This window comes from Corvus kubaryi, unplaced genomic scaffold (assembly GCF_017639235.1).
Source record: "Corvus kubaryi isolate FWS band 111438036 unplaced genomic scaffold, C.kubaryi_AGA036_p1.0 71, whole genome shotgun sequence".
Taxonomy (NCBI): Eukaryota; Metazoa; Chordata; class Aves; order Passeriformes; family Corvidae; genus Corvus; species Corvus kubaryi.
Window position 1 is genome coordinate 9139683 of NW_024582059.1, and position 19613 is coordinate 9159295.

The following is a 19613-nucleotide window of genomic DNA, read 5'->3' on the forward strand; positions in this document are numbered from 1 at the left end:
TTTAAGACAGAAATAGAATATTGAAGTACAATTTGTAAAATTCTTGTTTAATTATTACAAGATATAAGTACACTGAAACATATCAGTCTCCAAATAAAATCATTATTAGCATGAGTCTATACACAGACCATCACTATAATATAAAAGCAGTTTCCAAAACACATACAAATGCTTTTAATAAAGGTACATATTTTTGTTAGCCCATCAATTTTATTCTGGGTTCTGCTCTTTTACACTTGTACATTTGAAATTCAAATGGAACTGTAGTAGGATAACACCTCTGAAGCTGCTTTTAACTAGAAACACTGAGAAATCCTTGCTGATGCCCAGCAGGAGGTTTTCATTCAGCCCCTGGAGCAGAACCTCATTTTCTCCTTGAACACTGCCAGGGCTTTTTCTTCAATATGGAAGTGCAGGGCACATTTTAAGTAATGAGTGAGAACTGCTGGGCAAGGCATAAAAGCTTCCACGTTGAAAAAGCATCCAGTTCATGTTACTGTCCCTAGGTGTGCATGCCTTTATGTGCCTAGCACACAGTAAAGAATCCCTTGTGGCTGAAAAATACCCAGATACTTGATACAAAAAACACAAACATCAAAATTATCTTTTTTCTTTTTAGGCATCAGACTGTCCAGTGAAACAGGCTGTGGTACCATTTTAACATACACTTCGTGTCACTGCCTCATCTTAACCTTCCTGCCTCCAAGTGAGGCTCACATCTGTTTCCCTGCATTTAATAAGTCTGCTGGAGACTGCCTCCTTACAATTAAATTATTTATCTTCAGGAAACTGGAGTTGTAGAGACCCTGACTTCCTGGGTTTCAGCTGCTTCTTTGCTGCTTCAGGGGATCTGTCTGAAAAGGTGGATCCTGGGCAGCACCTGTGGCTCTTCAGGGTCTTCCACTCCATGAAAGTGATCTGGTCTTTTTCTAGAGTTACTTTTTCTGTGGTTCACTGAGTAATTTTGTTGAGATTTGGTATTTGGTTTTTTTTGGTGCTGGCAAAAGATATGGAACAAAGGAGCCCCAAACAAAAATCTGTCTGGCATGCCTGTCAGAGATGCCTTGATTTCTGCCAGTCCTCCAGCTGCTGGTTCCATCTGTTGTCTCCTGATTTCTTTTTCACTTGTAACCACCTTAGGGCACAAGCCCATTTCTATGTCTGCGAATCTAAAGGGACTGGAATGGCACAATACAAAATCCTCAATGCTTCAGCAATACTACATTTAATATTAAAAATGCTCAGCAAGAGATTTCCAGTATATTTCCAACCACATCTGAAATCAACTTCTAATCAATGGATAATCAAGGATGTCAGTGTTCCTCACACTCTAGTTAAACATATGTGGCAGCTCTGGTTTTTGTACTGAAGCTCTTTATTGTCACGTTAATAGTCTTCCCCAAACATCCCTACGGGGCAGTTTCAGAGCATTTGATTGGCAATGCCTGTCTGTGCATGCCCACTGGCACATGCTGATCTTCTGAGTAAGAACTGAGCTGGTGGACACTGGCTTTGAATCACCAAGGGTTACTCATTCATCAGCATTTTGCTGCTGTCTTCTCTTGACCCTCCAGCTGCTCCTCCCAGTGTGACTTGCCTCAGTCTGTCTTCCTCTTCCCAGTGTGGTCTCCCATTTTCACTCCTCCTCCCTTTACTTTCCCACAAGCCAGATTTTTTCGTGCTCTGTCATGCCGGGCTGCGAGTGCACCCAGCCTCTGCCAGGCACCACCAGGGCCTGGGCACAGCCTCCTGTTGTCATCTGCAGTGGTAATCTGCAATGCTGTGCTGGGCTACAGCACACACAGGCAGGTTCAAATGCTGGCTTCATCCTCAAGCCCTTGTCTTAATGAAAAAGTGCAGCCACTGAAGAGAGTGCAGTTGAAGAGGTGTTATACTTACACAAGCGATGCCGTGCTTGTTAGGTGTGCTTATGTTGGTACTGATTTTCATACAAGAAGGGGGATAACCTTCATTTTGGTGTCTGTGTTTATGCTTTGCAAACTTCTTCCACAATTGGTGGTACATTTCTCATTCTGAAAGTAAAAGATCACCCTTCTAGTTGGCATGCTTGTATTTTGTGTAGAAAAGCCTAGTAAGTCACAGAAAGATAGAAGATGGGAAAATAAAACTGCTGTGTCATTGTACTGCTGATTAAATCACATGATTTCAAAAATCTCAGCAGCAACAAGAACAGCAATGTCAGTAAAAAACATTGCAGAAGTTCATGCAGTTTTGAGGCAGCCACATGGTGGACATGAGGGCTTCCTCAGGCTTAACAAATAAGCTGACTTGCTGGAGAGGTCTGTTTCAGAGATGGAGGGAGATATGAGACTACTGCAGCTGCAGCACATGGTCTGCTTTTTCTGTGTAGGCTTGGGTGTTTATTTTATTTTTAAAGAGTTTCAAAATGAACAACATATATCCACACCTAGGTGAATAGTTTTGTTTCAGACCACAGTGTGGCATCTCAATTTCAGCTGCAAAGACTTTGGCCCAAGATGCCAGGCCCTGGACTAGAACAGCTGAGATGTGCTCTTTTGCCATCCCTGCTGTGGAGAGGGGGAGGTCAGGAAATCAAATGCTGGCATTAGTAACACAATACACCACAGTAGGAAAATTTGCCAGGGCTCATCTGTTGGATCATGAACACTTCTGAGACTGTATTCAAAGTCTTTTGCTTTGGTGTGGGGTTTGGGGTTTTTTAATTTGGTTTGGTTCCTTGGGTTTTTTTATTTCTATTTTCAGTGGACTGAGCTCCTCTATGGATTTCACTCCAGGGAGCCATGGAAGAGCTGGCCTGTTCTCCGTGGGCTCATGGAGCAAACTGCAGGAAGACATTACAAGGACTAACAGAACTCTGAAGTAGATGACCTGCAGCCACATTAATTATTGATCATGTTAGCAGTTGATGAGATGTGCTAAATTGATCTGTGGAAAGATAATGTGAATTAAAAGCCACTTAAATATTTAGTTTTGGGCTCTTTCTATATGGCAGGAATTTGAATGAAAGGCTACACAGGAGTCATGACTGGAATTAGCTTTTCAGTAAAGACAAGCTGTCAGAATAAAAGGTACCATCTAAATGTAAATCATTATTCATTAGAGGAGGAATCTCTTGCAGGTAAACATTTTAATGGAGGACTGGAAATCTTTCCACACAAAATTCTCTAAAGGTAGGATGATAGATTAAGATTTTCTTGTTATTAGTTTAATTCCTTCATATTTTACTTTAATTAAACATTGCTGCATCTGAGGTAGTGCATGAAGTGCTGTAGGGAAAAAGAGACTAAAAGCCTGTAGGAAGTGAAGGAGGACTATTGGCTGAAACTCCATATGTTTGTTGCAGCATTGCAATGCTGTACAGCTGGAGCACAGCTTGAGTGAAATGAATCCGTAGATGACTGGTGAGAGGAAGTAAGGGGGCTAATTCTGACATTGGATACATATATGTGTGTATATATATATATCAGGCAGAAGAATTTGCTGATGACTCTGCGCAGGGGCTTGTAACAGAAGGGAGCCAGTGCCCTGAGCTAAAGTGCCTTTGCCAGTGAGATAAGTCCCACTGAAGAAAAAGGTTGGCAACACTCCATCTGAAGAAGAGCTGCTCAGATCCCCTCAGGATGCTCGGATCCTACTGCATTGCCTCACAAAATATTTTTAAAGACTTTATGATACCATTAATAGAGTTTTGAAGGCTGACACACATTCTTGGTTGGTTTAGGTGCTGCAGTTCCAAATAAATCCTTCCCTGGCTTCTCCCAGCCTCTCTACAAAGAAACGTCCTTAATGTAAAGCAGGCTTGGTCCTGAAGTAGAAATGTGTTTTATTTCAGCAGTTTAGTGCAAACAGGCTTGAGTTATCTTCAGTGAGAAGAGGAGGCTCCTGCCTACTGTAGTTTCTTCCTTACAGTTTGTCTCACTTCATTCCTTCATGTACCAGAGAGCACTTTAGTATTCGAGGGTATTTGTCTTGTTTTTTCTCACCCTTCACAAAAGCTGTCCTCTGCTTAACATGCTCGTTTTTTCCTTTGGAGCCATTTTCCTCTGTAGGCTCTCTGAGCTGGCCAGCTGCCAAACAGTAGGGTGAGCTGCATGAAAAAGCCTTGATCATTGACAGGCTGTCTTACAATTTCTTTCTTGTATTCAAGATGCAGATGGATGTTATTAGAAAGGTTTTTACTTCGAATGTGCGCGGCTTGTCCACATGGCTGAGATTAGTGCTCAATACTCATATAACGCTTTTCATCCTCAAAAGGACTTTACAAGCTCCAGCCCTCAAAACACCCCTACAAGGTAGGTGCATGAGTTTAGTTAGATGTGTTCTAACAAGGAGGGACACATGTTAGTAACTTGTTCAAAGACATATTGCACAGTAAGCATTATAAAGGAAGGAGTTAGTTACACTTTCCTAATGCTCTTCTGTGATGTGTTCCTATGAAAAAAATAAATTAAAAGATTTCACCATGGCAACATGTCTTCCCCCATGAAAGAAGTGATTAGTGACATCAAAAATGAAAATGTATCTCAGGTTATAGTACTACTCGATAAAAATGCAGCATTTCTAAAATTTATGAGGCCAAATATGCTACTGCACTAAGCTTCAATTAATACAGCAGAACTGGAGCCTACAGGGATCGTCAAATTTGATAGAAGATTTGGAGCACTTGCCTCAAACCATACTTCAAAACAGAGGGAAACGATTATAGGAAGAATGATGAAAAATGCCTTCTCAGTTGAAAGGACAGTGCAGGATTATTTTTTTCTTCTGCTTTAACTGCATAATTATAATTAAAACAGCTCCAGTAACCTGAACAGTCCCAGTATGAACTCCCTTCCACTGAAAGTTCTTGTAACATTGTACCTCATCTTAGTGAGGAGGCTGAAATAAGCTGTGGCTGTAAAAGATGTCTTTATAATTATGTTTTTGCACTGAGCTTCTACTGGCATGGCTACGCTGATGTGCTTTACCTTGCACAGACAAGCCAGTGAAGTTTCCAGTGTTGACCAGTGTACATAACCTGGCCAAGATCACACTCTGGGATGTGGTTTCTAAACTAGGTCGGCAAGACCTCGAAGGCTGTCTGATAACCATCATTAAAGGGCTTTGCAGCCTTGGTGGGCCTTAGGGCCTGCATAGGTAGCTGGAAAAATTGGCTGGGAAAACAGCAGCCAACTTGACTCCATAAGGAATAGTTAATAAGGCTGTGAGATGGAGAGGCACTTCTGAATAGAAGCAGGGGCTAGCTGGGGCAGACTACGGGCACAAGGGTTTGCTTCACAGAAATGAACCTACTTTCTGCTTTCTGGGTAAATAGATTGCAAACAGCCTGTCTAGCCCAAGACCCAAGGAGGGTAAAGCTTTATAGGCTAAAGTAAGTGTATATTTATGTATGTATATTTAATTCTGTTCTATCTTCCCTATTTTTTGACTAAGCTTTGCTTTCTTTCAGATAATTTTTTTTTCCAGGAGTAAATTCTTGCATAGTTATGTCAATTGAATGAAGGACTCTGCAGCATCTCAGGAAAAACAGTGACTATAAGTAACTGAACTCTCTGGTGTGTCAGGTAGGACTGCATGCTTGGTGCTGCATACAGTAGGGTGAAGGAATGGTATAAAGTAGTCATGCATTTTTAACCCCAAGAAAGGTTTCTTACTTTTTTCCAGAATACTTCTACATTTGATTTTATCTCCCTCCTGTTTTACTGGGAAAGGTATCTGGCCCCACAAACTACTCTGGAGAAAAAGGAAAAGCAAGTTATTTTCTGGTTTTATGACTACTATACAGTGTTTCAGGTAAATTTGGAAAATGATGGGCACATTAATGAAATTTTTCTTAAGGGAAATTACAAGTGGAACAAGTTATCACATTTTTATGGTTTCTACATCCTTAGTCTTTAATGCCAGCTACCCTATTTCACTTTATAATTGTGCAAGTGAGTGCATCTAGGCCAATTAAGCATTTTCAGTTGCCTTCAAAAGAGTTGCAACTGCCTGCTAGAGGGAGGAGATACCACATGATTTAGCCTTAAACGTTTGGGTTTAAGGTTAAGAGCTGCTTTTTCAGGGCCACAACTTACCTGCATGGTTTTGAGGAAAAGACATACATGTGCTCATTGCAAAACCATGAGGTATTTAATAGCTCAAAGCTATGTATTGCTTTGGATATGTTCAGTACTTTTATTTCTCTTTAAAATTTACAAAAACAAAGATCTGCAAGCATTGCAGAATGGGTTCAGGCTACTGTAGCCCATTTTTTTTCAAATGCCATCACATCTTCATCCACCTACAATTCCTTTCTTATTTTCCACAAGGTTAGTCATGGAACCTTCAGGTTTGAGGCTCCCACAAAGAGAAGTGGAACTTAATTCCCATGTGCACAGATCTTTTAAGATTAACCACAGTAGGAAAATACTTCCCCTAGCTTCAGTATTGCTCTCCAAATTCAAATGAAGTGAATACCTGTACCATTATTGATGGTTTTAAAAAAAAGGGTGATATTTTTGCTTGAAAGGTCCCTCTTTCCACTTACTGATACGTGTTTTTAATCAATTGTATTTACACTGTCCAGGAATATCAACCCACTATCTGGGTCAGAGATTTACATATAAAGTGAGAGGGACCCTCACTGAAAGCATATTAGTGATGAGTGTGGGTTAAGGATTACAGGTACTTCAAATAAAACTTCAGAAAGTCTATTTGAAAATAAACAAAGTATCCATGCAAATACTTAACTTCTGGAGCACTGGGAGTATTTTTGTAACACAAGGGACCAAGACAGATTAATTAAAGCTGAGATTTTCTCTTGTACTTCAACTCCTCTGCTTCACAGCAAGAGGAATCTAACTTCATACCTGAATGCAGTAGTAATGCAAAGGCTTGAGGCAACATTGTTAGCTAGTCACATCAACGGAATGAAGTTATACAGCTCACTTCCACCTGAGAGAAGAGCTATTTTAGCAGTTCGTGCGTCGCTAACGAGACACAGATGTCGCCATCGGGCAAACAGGGGCAAGATTGTTTTGTTGTTCGTCATGCACCTCTTCCCAGGGCACAGCTGAGTGCACGTCAGAGAGGTCTCTCTTTCTGGGGGTTTCAAGCACTGCATTATTTTTTTTAGCTAGAGACCATCCTCTGCTACAGCACTGTGAGAACTCCCTGCAAGCCCTGCAGGGATCAGAGACAAGGACAGGGTCCTTAGCTGTTTTAAACTAGCAGGATTTTGCCGGTCTCACTGAAATACAGGGGCTTTAATCAGACGAGGACCTGGGCTGTAAAACAAAGGCACGCTGAAGCAGGAGAATGATCCACCCCAGCCCTTCTCCCACTGAAGAATCTGCTTCCTCATGTGAATGCTGCTTGCGCACAAACAAGAGCATGTGGATGCCAATCTCCACCCTCCAGTTTATTTGCAGGAGGGTACTTGTGAAGTATTTCAAGACTTCCTTATCCCAAAGACTAAATACACAGGACTGTCTCCATTCCAGGTAGCTTGAGCTGAAGGAAGAGAGATAAAATCTAAATATGGATAGCAGGAGTGTGGTTACTGTGGCAGCGCACAGGGCTCTGGTCATGCCAGTCAGGTGCCAGCATATGTCAGCAGTCTTTTAAATGGCTAACAAAAAAAGAAAAAAAAAAAGGAAAATTCTTGGCAAAGAGCTTCCCCCAAACAAAATCTTTAAGAGTTCCTATGTTTTTCAAAAGTTACATCTTCCAGAGAGTCATTTATTTGCCACAAAGCATTCAACTACCTCTTTCTGTCCGATTACTTCCCACATTTCAGTTTCTCTTCCTGACCTAGAAAACTTATTTACAAGATATACTTGGTTGGCTACAGATCTTCGTCTGCAACATCCCTCTGCTACTTGCTCTGCTAAGCACAGCAACAAAGACAGAGGCTTTTTCTTCTTATTTTTAGTTTTTTTTCTGGAAAGGAAAAGTGAAACAGGCAGTGTGTTCCCATGTTTTTCCAGCAGTGGTACAAGAAGGCAGTGGTGAATGTTCTCAGCACAAATCAGTTGTTGCAGGAGTAGGAAGATGGTGTTTATCACAGCTAGCTGCTGAATGTTTAAAGAGTATTATGAGTATCTGTTACATAAATGAAACAAATAACAAAATTAACATAAAAACCCTGAGGGAAAGTGATAAGTTATTGCTGTCTGTCTTAGATCCAAGTAACACAAGGAATACATTGTGTAAACTTCTGCCTCAGAGCTAGTGACTGCTTAAGAGCGCAGTACTGCTTTTTTTTGTCTGGTCCTTCATGTCTGTTTTTGTATTACTGGAGGATTTCTTGCTGCAGCTGAATTTAATCCTTGAATTTTTTATTTATTATGCATTTGTACAGAAGCTGAAGGTTAGAGTGGAAATAGGGACCTCTTTGTATTAAGTTCATGACAAAACGAAAGGAATAGAAAATATTAATTTTCAGTTCTCACATTAACAGAGATTGTAGAGTCTGTGAAACAAATTTGGTCATAATAGTGTTTTGAACCTGAAGTGTGTATTTTTTTATGGTCTGTCTATTAAGAGTATTCTTTGAATACAGATGCAGTGAAGAGCTGTGCATAGACGAGGTCAGGCATGTTGTCATTAAATTGTCCAGAATGATCAAGATGATTTCACAGTAAGCTTAGATCACCTTGGTAGCTTAATTCAGTGTCCATCTACCTGGAATATGCTTTCTTTGGATACTGTAAAATTAGATTTAAAAACTCTTTTATTCCAGTTACTGGATGGTTTCTTCCTGCAAGAATAGATTCAACATAAATCGATGGAGTGTGGTATCACTAATTTGTAAGTAACAAAAATATCGACTTTTATAGAATTCACTGAACTTAAAGCTGATGCTATCCATTTAAATTGGTACCTAGTACTTGTCACATTATGATATAGGTGTGAATATGCTTTGCCAGGATATGTATGCACAGCAGAGTAAGTACACACTTAAGTACACACCCACACATCCCCATATGCTTTGAACAGATCTAAATGGTGACTGAAGGATGAAGAAGGCTGAGCCACATAAACATTATCCACAATGACTATTAATTTCAAGGCAAGGCAATAATTTATAAAGGTTGTTAGGAAGCAATGTAAATGCAAATGCTCTTCTAATAAGCGCCAGGAGTATTACGTTGGGATGTGTTTGTGATTCACCAGAGTGTGTTAAGCAGGGAAGAGCGTGGATGATTTCTGTGGAAGATGGTGACAAGAGTAAAGAGGTGAAAACTGACAGGAATGTGGCATTCGGGGACTCAGTCCAAGGAATAGCTCTAGCATGGGCTGACTTAGCAGTGCAGTAAGCAGTGATTGGTGCTGGAGCGAGGACGAGCAATATCTGGAATAATGAATCAATAATTCATTATGGAAAAATGCTACCAGCTGTAAACTTAATTTGTAGAATAATGCCCTGCAGTAATGCCAAAAGTTATAAATATATTCATACTTTTTTTGAAACAGCTAGTACAAGCTGAAGCCAAATGCTTCAGTCATATATAATATATAATAAAGCTGACTTATAAAAAAAAAAAAGAAAAAAGAAAAGGTTTCTGATGGCAGTCAGTGAAAATAAGGCAATTAGTATAGAATCCTTATACTGAAAATAGCACATTTAGAGTGAGAGGTCTTAATAGCAATGTTAACAACAATTTTTTTCTCATATAAATATTTTATATCTTGGTGCAGGAATAAAGTTCCTATCTCCTAAGTGTTTCATTCTCCTAGCAGAGCTGTACATATTTTATTTATCATTCTGCATGATCTATTAGATAACTTTATCATCTAGTGTTTTATGAAAAGCAGTATTATTGGATATTAATGATCATCTGGCTATCTATCATTAATATGTATGAATTAAATTATTTTAAAGGCTTGGCCAGCTTTGAATAAATAGTAATCCTGTCTATATTTGACTTTTAGACAATTTCCACTTTTGATACCTTGGAACAATCATGTAATATTTGGGTTGTAGGAACTTCAAAAGATTAAACAACTCAATTACAGTTATTTCAGAAAGAGTACGCTTGTATTTTCTTTTAGGAAATATATTGGCTTAAAAGCAGAACACTGAAAGGTAAGCTTGGGCTTTAATTTAAATTTCAAAGGCTATGAGTAAGAATGAAATATTTTTTTCCTTATTTGGCCTGTCATTTACTGAAATGTATTATTAGAACTATATGTGACACCAAATACATAGATCATGAAACTCTTATGATATACATTCAACAGTTGAAATTGTTCCTGTGTATATCCTACCTACGTTAGTTTGTGGATGCCTATTTGGAAAGGAGTGGAGTGCATTTTTAACCTATACATTATTCAGAAAGTGTCATCTATCTAAAATGACACTGGCTTTAGTCTCTCTGATACCTTTGCCACTGTGTAGCAGGTGCAATTTGAGACCCACCACAGAGCATCTCTCTGTTCTGGCAGCCTGTCCCAGGGCACACCAGGCCCGAAGCACTGACTTACTGCTGTGTGCCTTGTACCGTCCCACTGAACCAACCTCTTTCGCCTCATGTCCTGATAATGACAAGAGATTCTATTTCACTGTTTCTCTCTGTGGTTCATTTTCTGTTTAAAAAACCCTCAAAATGCTGCTGCTACTGTTCTAGAAGCGGCAGTTCGCAGTGCTTCCTCTATGTCTCAGAATACTTTACCTAAGAGGTTTAGTTGCTACATTTGTGTCTCTTTTCACAGAAGGAGAAGCTGGGGCAGGTGTTGACATGACATCTGGAGCCACCTTCCCAGTGGGGGTACTGGGATACAAGACTCACAGTCACCTCCCATCATCACTTTCACTCCTGAGGGATGAGGGGCAGACCTGTACCATGGTCACAAGCACAAAGGAAGTTTGTAGAGATGTTCCTGAGCTTCAGAAACATGGGCTTGACCTTCAAGAGTTCCTGCTAATTTGTTCAGTGTGTAGCAAAGGCCTCCGGCTATGCCTCCTGGGTGCTGCCGCAGCACAGCCACCTTCCCTTTTGTTTGGGCACCTTTATCAGTACAGCCGAAGGGAACACTGTGTGGACTGTGAATTCCTCTCCCAGATCATGTAAATACTTGGACGGCATGTGCTGTTGCTGCTAGTATTAATCTAACTAGCTAAAGCTGGTTTGCATACATTTGTAGCTATGGCAGAAGATTAATGATAAATATTCCCAAATGCGGCTGTGCAAATAGTGGCAAATTCTGAGTAAATGCATGAAATGCATTATAGTAGTCAAAAATTCTTCTGTTTTTCCTTCAAGAAAAAAAAGAAAAGGATGGTTCTTCTTTTATGGCACAGGCCTAGTTCTCTTTTGTAACTTTTAGAATTTCACACATCTTATGAGTATAAAAGGATCATAAAACCTATGGTAAACATTCAAGGATTATTTTACTATGGACTGTTAAACCACTGATATCCTTCTACCCTACCCTCTGGATCAGGGGTGCAGAGTTGTTTTTACATACTGTGCCCATACATAAGTGAATGCTTGTTGACAAATAGACACAATAACTAGAGGATGTTGTGTAAAAAATTAACAGGTAAAACCACCCAAACAAACAAACTCACATGCCCTTCATCATATTGTAAAAGATACTAAAAAATGGAATTGCAAATGGTAGCAATCCCAGCCATTTATAAATCCCAAAAGGTGAGAGACAGCATTCTTGGAAATGGTGCCATCCCTAAAGACAGAGCATAGAAGCTAATCTTATGCAAAAGAAGTTGTCTCCCCTTGGTAGTGGCCTTACTTGTACCTAAAATAATTCATCTTTGACTTAAAATCCGTCAAAATTGGCTTCTGCCCAGTCCAAAGGGGATGGCTGCTCTTCTCAAGGTCAGCTCTGAAGGGGTTCACCAGGCCAATACCTCTGTTCCCCTGTAACTGTCTGCTTCCATGAATGGTTATGGAAATATCTTTTTATGGTTGCTGAGAAGGTGCCAGGAGAGAGCTGGGAAGGAGAGGGGCAATTCTGAGGGCTGGAGTTTGGCTGCATGAATCTGCTTCAGCTGCCATGCCATCTCAAGGAGATAGATGAAAACAAGTACTTACCCAGAGAAATGGGAGAAAAGAGCATCCCTGGGCTTATAACCATACTGACTGCACATAATTTACTAAACTCCCTCAAAGTGGCAATGTTTTGTTTCCTACCAGGGCAGACTGGCACAAACCAAGCATTTAACCGTGGGTGACTAGTTACAGGTGTCGTGGATTCAAAGCCATATGGCTAAGTCAAGTGCAAGCTTTTCAAAGTGTGAGCATCTTCTTAAAAATGAGGTTTAGCAAATGAAAAAAATGGTCCCAGAACTGCTGAATTTGTTTTCTTAGCATTTTAGTAACTGTTTGACCTGACCATTTCAAATTACCACTTGAAAGAAATGGACATATTCAGGAGGGCAGACACTCGTTATTTCTAAGGCAAAATACTTCTCTAAAACGACATGGTGATCAGCTGTAGCTATCCAAAAAGATATTGTGCTGAGCTGTCATGTTTCTTGTTGCAGCCTTTTTGTATTGTTGAAATATCAACACTATAGGTACTGCATGTATATAGTTAACTCTTGGTTTCCTGGTGTAAGATGGGTAGGAAACCTGTTTAATGGATTAACATGACCAGAAAAACACCCTCCCTCAGGAAAAAAAAAATCCATTGTAAATATGGATAAGGCTACATAATGTAGCCGGAAGAGTAACCAATAAGCAAAATGAATGGCATGTTCTGGTATATATGTGTATTTTAAATCATACTGATTTTTTGTTGAAGCTGGAAAACAGGAAGACAGTGAGACTTAAGAGAAAATGGAAGTTGCAAAAACCTTTGCCACTGTAAATTATATTTTGTTGAATACTTGTAATGAAAAATAGGGGTTTCTGGAGATAGCTCGATGTTTTCTCTGAATCATGATGATTATTTACTGAGTTATTTTTTATTTTTTCTATTCAGAAATAACTAGACTACTTTCAGCAAGAGAAAAAACCTAGCATAAAGGATAGGCTAATATCCACCATGGAGGATATGAATAATCAGAAGCATTTGCATTATACAAATATGTTGCTTACAGACACTAAAAAAGGTGTTAACACAACACATCCTTAAATATTATTGAGAAATTGTTGAGTATATTTGTACATAGTTCTCTATGTACAATTCTCTTCTTTCATTCATTCCCATTTATAACAATTCATGTAGTGTGGGATAGGCCTTTGACACAGACCTCTAACCATCGAGATTTGTGACACTGATCAGAATACAATGAGAGACCCCAGAACTCATCCGCTGAAGTGAAATATCCCTATAAATCACAAGTATTGTGTTACCAGACAGCACAGCAAAAAATTAACCAGAGCAAAACACTCGACTCGACGCTGTTACAGCTAATAGGTCTGAAATGAAAGATAATTGCATATTAAAATAGAGTGGGTAGCTCTGTTTTGATGTAGAGATATAAAGATGTCAGCCAAGCTAGGCTGCAGCAGCAGGGAATGGGTGCCCTGAAGTGATTGAGGAGTGAAGCCCAAGAGAGCATTCCTCACATTCCTGTGGCACTCCTCCTATACATATGCCCCACAAGAAAAGGGAATTCCAGCACTCCGGATTGGTATACAGAGCTTCGGAAAAGCTGGCACTTTTCTATAGCTGCAGGCTTGATTAATTTGAAGAAATTATTATCAACTCTGGATGACGAACACGAGGCATATTTAAACTGTTATTTTTCAGGGCAAAGGACATGACATTACCAATCTGTTACAAAAAAACCCCCACCAAAACATCCCCCATAAGGACTTCTAGTAAGCACCAACCAGCAAAATGTAGAGAATGTGGAGCACTCCCTAGTATTTTCCCAAGATCTGCCCAGAATAATTGGTATTACTGCAAAAATATTTTGCTGACACATACGAGTGGGATTAGCCCAAAGAGCTATCTTTGTTAATGAGCCATATCTAGAAATTCAGTAGGTTTAGTAGATTACTGTCTGAAGGCACAGCATTTTTGAGAGCCACTTATGTCTAAAAGTGTAACATTTTTTCTCCTGGGACTAGCAGTGAATGGTTTGTAAGGAAAAGATGGTTATCCCTGGGAATTTTCACAAATAAAAAAATCAAATAAAGATGACACTACCTTACTTGGAATTGAAATGTGACTGCTAGTGACTGGGAATTAAACAGATTTATTAGTGTTGACATTATTTACATTGCGTGATCCGTATCAGCGAAGGGTACACATCACTTGTGAAAGCAAATACATTAATAGTATTACCCCGTCCTTAATGGCACGTTAATAATACTTCCACGATTCGCGTTGGTCAGGCTGCTGCTGAGACGTGCTTGGTGTCGTGGTAAACAAAGAAAATCAGCCATGTTGCGAGACCCTTTATTCTTTAAAAACTCAAGTTCACGTGAGAAGAATCCGCCGCTAGATAACCCCCGGGATAGTGATAAATTAACGATTTCACACCCTCCCCTTCCTCGTTTTTACCCCATATAGCAACGACAGAGGGGACAGCCGGCTGATACGGATTAATTTTGAGAAGCGTGACAACAGGTGGCCTCCCCAAAGTCACTAGATCCAGCAGATCAAGTCTTTATTTATTTTTTTTTTCTAGCGTCCAGCTAGAAAAAAAAAATGCCCAACACCATTATCCATCCACAGGGAGCACCGCCGAAGCCGTGCTGAGGCGCGTCCCTCGGGACCATGGCGGCAGCCGGTCAGACATCTTTTTTTGTGGTTAAACCCGGCAAGGATGCGTTCCCAGGGGGAGGATGCTGAGGCACTGCTGCCGGAGGAGACCCCGCCGGTCGCGACCCCCGGCGACCCGCCCCCCCTTCCCTCCCCCTTCCCGCCTCGGCCCGCCCCCCGCCGCTCCGCCTCCCCGAGCCGGCAACTTCCCCGTCGCCGAGGCGGGCGCGGAGCCCCCCATCAGCCCGGATGGGAGGAGGAGGAAGAGGAGGGAGGAGGCGACGACGGTGCCCGGGGGGATGCGGCGGAGCGGGCCAGCGGGAGGCGTAGAGCCGGGTCGAGAGGGAGCGCCGAGCCCTTGTCGCCGCCGCTGCCACCGGCGGGGCTCGGCCGCCGCCTCCAGCTCCGGGCGGCGGCGCTGCTGAGCCCGCGGTGCCTGCGCGCCGCGCCGCCTCCCCGCTCCTCGCCCAGCGCTCCGGCCGCGCAGCGCCAGGCCGCGGCCGCCCTCCCCCAGCGCCTCCCGGGCGGCGGCGGGAGGCAGCAGGGGTGCGATGGCGTCCTACGTGGATAACAGCTTCCGCCAGGCGGTGATGAAGAACCCGGCGGAGCGGAGCCCCCAGGTAGGCGCCCCTTCCCCGCGGACCCGCGGCTCCCGCACACGGCATGGGGGGCCCGCCCCGCGCAGCCCCGGCCGGGGCAACCCGGCAGCCCCACGGCCCCGCTCCGGGGAGCGCGACCCCCCCTCCCAGCCCCCGCCAGGCTCCCCAGCGCCGAATTCCCCGGTCGGCAGCAGCTCCCGGGAAGGGAAGACGCGCATTAGCGCGACAACTTTCCTCCTACTCCCTAATTTTGGGGGAAGGAGAGGAGAAACGCCAGCTGGGTTTGTTTTGGAGGTTGCTTCCGGTAAAATGAAAAATGAACTTAGAGTATAATTTTTCGGTGGTGTGTTTTGTCTTTTTTTTTCCTTTTTTTTTTTTTTTTTTTGTGTGTGTGTGTTTTGTTATTGCCCCGGAGTACGGGTGGCTCTGGATTTGAATTCAATCCCTACTTTCACATAGCTGGCTGGAGCTGGCAGCGCTGTTTCATAATGTAGGGGCTGAGGTCAGTGGTATTCTTGGCGAGTCCTTGCTCTCCAAAGTAGGGTGAAGTCCTTACACAATGGCACCAGGCAGGAATTTTTTAGATACCTGCGCCGGGCTCCTGGAGCCCTCTTTGTCAGAGGAGTGTGTGTTGAAGCTGTTTGTAAGCGTAGTTGCGCTTAGAGAGGCTGAGAAAGGTTAAGCTGGGGACTGGAGTGCGTACAGAAACATTTTGACTTAACATGACCTGAAAAACAACTAAACTGAATGAGTTCCTTCTGCTCCCGAACGGCTGCTGCAGTGGCTGTTGCTGCCAACTGTCTAAAGACTAATAAGCTTTACACTGATCCCCACATCAAGCCGCGGTTCAATAGCTAATGATACAAGGAGTTACTTTGCTTGGAGTTGTAATGCCATCTGTCCTATTTTCTAAAGGCTTGTCCTGCCTTCTGAGCAGTCCCTGTATTCGGGTTTTGGGGAAGAGATGCTGTTACTGATTGTTTTGGCAGGCATCTGACTGGCTGGTGATGATTTCAAATTGGGGCAAAGAGGAAACCTTGACTTTCGGTCAGCACCCATAAGTCATTCCTCCTACTATAGATACGTCATTGTGGTAATGTTATTTTTATCCCCATGCTCATGGCATATGTGTGAGAGAATAAAACTTCTCATGGAAAAACATACTGACTTGCATAGGCGTCGTATGTGGCATGCCTTTTTGACAACTCTATTTTTTTTTTTCTTTTATTAAAAAAAAAGGAAGCTGCTTCTGGAACATGTTTTTGTGGTGCTAAACTTGTTTCTCTGTCCTTGTTTGACCTTTTCCAAATGTCTGTTTGCCTTCAGTGCTGGACCCAGCCCTTCAGTGTGTTGTGAAAGCTGAAGGAGGCTGAGTGTTCTCTCCTGGGGAAGACACTCTGCAAACTTGTAGCGAGGTCACTTGCATTGGTAGAAGCATAGATTGCAGCTAGGGGAGCCTACCAGCAGTGTCCAGCCTCAGGACATGGTTGTCGAAGCATGATGGGGTGTTCAGGAGGAGTGATGCTGGCAGATGCTCAGAAACCAGTGGGTCAGGCTGTGGGGCCACCAGGCTGGGCTTGGGAGATGACGCTTCCCCTGTGGCATCATCTCTGCCATGTGAACTGTTAAACTTTCTCATGTCCTTGCCAGTTGGCCTTGCTGTCTAGAAGGGATAGTAAAGAAACACAAAAAGGCGGAAAGCAAGAAGTGACGCAGTGAAGAATCCAGCCTGGATAAAGGCAGGGATAAAGCCCATGTGAAGGGCATGGAGCAGAGAGCTAAATTGGGAACACCAGGGCTTCGTTAATGCTGTAAAACTTCCTGAATCAGCACACTGGCAGCCTGCTGTGGCAATCGCCACAGGAAAAAAAGCCCACCCTTAAATCCATGAAACCGACACTGGCCCAAAATAATCCACAAATAAGACCAAATTTGTGGGAAATACAGTGTATTGTTAGCACTGGAAATGCTTGAAACTGGTGGTCAGACGTGTCCTCCTGTTGCTGCTGGGGAGACTGGGCTTGCAGCAGAAAACTTGGTTGGCATTTTTGTAAGTGGCTTGTGTTGAATTGTGTGTGTTAGAGTTTGTGGGGTTTTTTTTCTAATGTTGGTTCTCTGTTCAGGAAGTTTGATTTTATTTTACAACAGTATTGGAATTTGAAAGAAATATGTGTATGCATATCATCTTTCATCATTAAGTGAAAAGGAAAAAAATACGTAGAAAGGTACAAAGACCTTGTTTTTCCCTCTTCCCTTAAAGTAACTTTTTATTGTCTCTTTACTTGTATTTTCCTGTCCTTGCTATGTTATCTCCAAAAGATAGCTACTTAATTTGGCTTTTGAGAAGCCATAAGGCTTCTTTAAAGTTGAGAGAGGGTTGAAAAGAGAAAATATATTTATCATATTCATGTCAGTACAGGAAATAGCAAGCGAAGTATGTTAGTAGTGTATTTGCTTCTTACTTATGTTAGCAAACTCTTTGGGGCTCAACTTCTCCCAAATCACGATGAGGTAAATATCTGTTTGACATTACTGTTCACCTTGGATTGCCAGGGTGCAAATTTGGCACCATGCCTTCACTGCAGGCTCAGAGGAGAGGAGTGACAGAATGATAGCCAGTATGTACAGCTTTGAGGAGTAGGTCTGATAAACAGTGTTGGAGAAAGCAAACTTAACTTGGTATGAATTTCTGTAGTGCAAAAATCTCTTGGTAATTTTGGACTGGATTGATTTTCTTTTTTCTTTGAGGTAAACAGTGTATTCTGCAATTGCTTTTGTAAATTCATAACTTTATATGTATCCTCCTTTACAGGGTTTCCTGAATTTTGTGAATCACAACTCAATATTCTGTTGGCTAAATAAAAAAAAAAAAAAAAGAATATATATGTGGCCTGTACTTTAACATGCCTGTTGTGCAACTCTCTTCTTTAATTGCTGTATTAAACTATTCATTTTCTCTTTGAAGACGTGAACTAGGAAGTTAATTTAACTACTTTGGGGAATCTAACTTTTAAATGTTCATAAATTACAAATGGTTTTATGCCCTTAAGCTGTGAGTAATAGCAATCTATTTTTTTCTCTCCTAAGGTCCTCTTGCATGGACTGTTACAGCTTTAAGTCTTTGCAAAACAAATTCTTTCTGGCATCATAGGCCATTTTAGAAAGCATGCAGCTTTATACTGGTGTAGCTTGGCCTGAAAAAATAAGGCTGCTTTTGTTTTCAAACAAGAGAAACTGAGCCCTAATCTTTCTTTATCCTAACAACACATTTGCATGGCGTGGTATGTGAATAGCTAGTTACTTCAGAAACCCTGCATCCTGCTCACTGTTTTCATGCCACTTAGTGATGTCTGCAGCAAGAAGTTTTTTGAATGTGTGCCCTATGTATGTTAGATGCCTAAGGTTTGCTTCTGGAAGCTGCCGGTGTGGTACGTGAAGGCAGTTCAATACAGCGGTAGCGAAGAGCAGAGATGTAACAGCATCGGACCACATCTTCAGGGCAGAGGGGAGAACTGTACAGTAGTCCTTAGTTTGATACTAATGCGTCATTTAATGTCAGAAGACATCTAAACAGGATGCTGTTGTTAAGCAGATACTCCCTTCTTCAACAGTTGAGAGGAACAATGGCTTAATTATAGGATGTACCTATGCTTTTTCCAAGCAAACTTTCAGCTTGTTCCCCAGTTGTGTAATTTTTATACTTGTAACCAGTGATAGCATGGTTGTGTGCAATCTTCAGATAAGCCAGAAATGAACATTTCCTTCTTGCAATAGTGATCTCTTAACGAATAAGTACAAGGCTGTGTAGTTTAATGAGATCGGAGAAACTAAGAGTTTTATATGTGAGTCTAGCAAAAGAATATTTAGTCTTTAAATTCAGGCTGATCGTGCATCTGTATATCAAATACACTAGAAGACTAAAATGATCTTTTTCAAAAGAGCTTATTTGGGATTTCTTTCATTTTGAAATAGAAAAATATTTTGGAGCTTGAGTTTTGCTTTCAGATTTTCTTCACTGTCAGCATGCTACCATGTTGCCATCTTTTTGAGGTGAGCATTTACAGAGGAGGATAACCGCTGTTATCAGGCTGCTAACAGCAGTATAATGCTGAGAACTGATTTTGTTGCTAAATTCTCCTGCTGGTTCTTGGTAGCCCTGAGAAGCAAAGGAGTGTGACAGCTGATGCCTGGTATTTGGCTGTATTGCATTGGTGTAGTGCTCTTCCCACAATGCATCTCAGGGCTTTGTAATGTGGTTATTCAGGAATAGCCTTGCTTTGCAAGGTTTGACATTCTGTTTCTTTCTGGGGAGCCCATTTGGCCAACAAAATTAGATTCCTAGCT

At 41.7% G+C, this 19613-nt stretch overlaps 1 protein-coding gene and 1 long non-coding RNA gene across 4 annotated transcripts in view; both read left to right on the top strand.

The window, feature by feature from the left end:
* Window positions 1-3857: 3857 nt before the first annotated feature.
* Window positions 3858-14122, top strand: LOC121675028. Its single transcript, XR_006019938.1, has 4 exons — window positions 3858-4295; window positions 5453-5796; window positions 8729-8796; window positions 10702-14122. It is a non-coding gene; the product is annotated as an uncharacterized LOC121675028 (long non-coding RNA).
* Window positions 14123-15138: 1016 nt separating this feature from the next.
* RAPGEF2 (Rap guanine nucleotide exchange factor 2) overlaps window positions 15139-19613 on the top strand; it is a 186520-nt gene continuing 182045 nt past the window's right edge. For 2 of the 3 annotated variants that reach the window (XM_042049457.1, XM_042049458.1), the window contains exon 1: window positions 15140-15290. In XM_042049457.1, the coding sequence (XP_041905391.1) occupies window positions 15222-15290 (69 nt within the window). In that variant the 5' untranslated portion in view covers window positions 15140-15221. Of the gene's footprint in view, window positions 15291-19613 lie in introns of all 3 variants that reach the window. The other variant, XM_042049455.1, reaches the window with a different exon arrangement.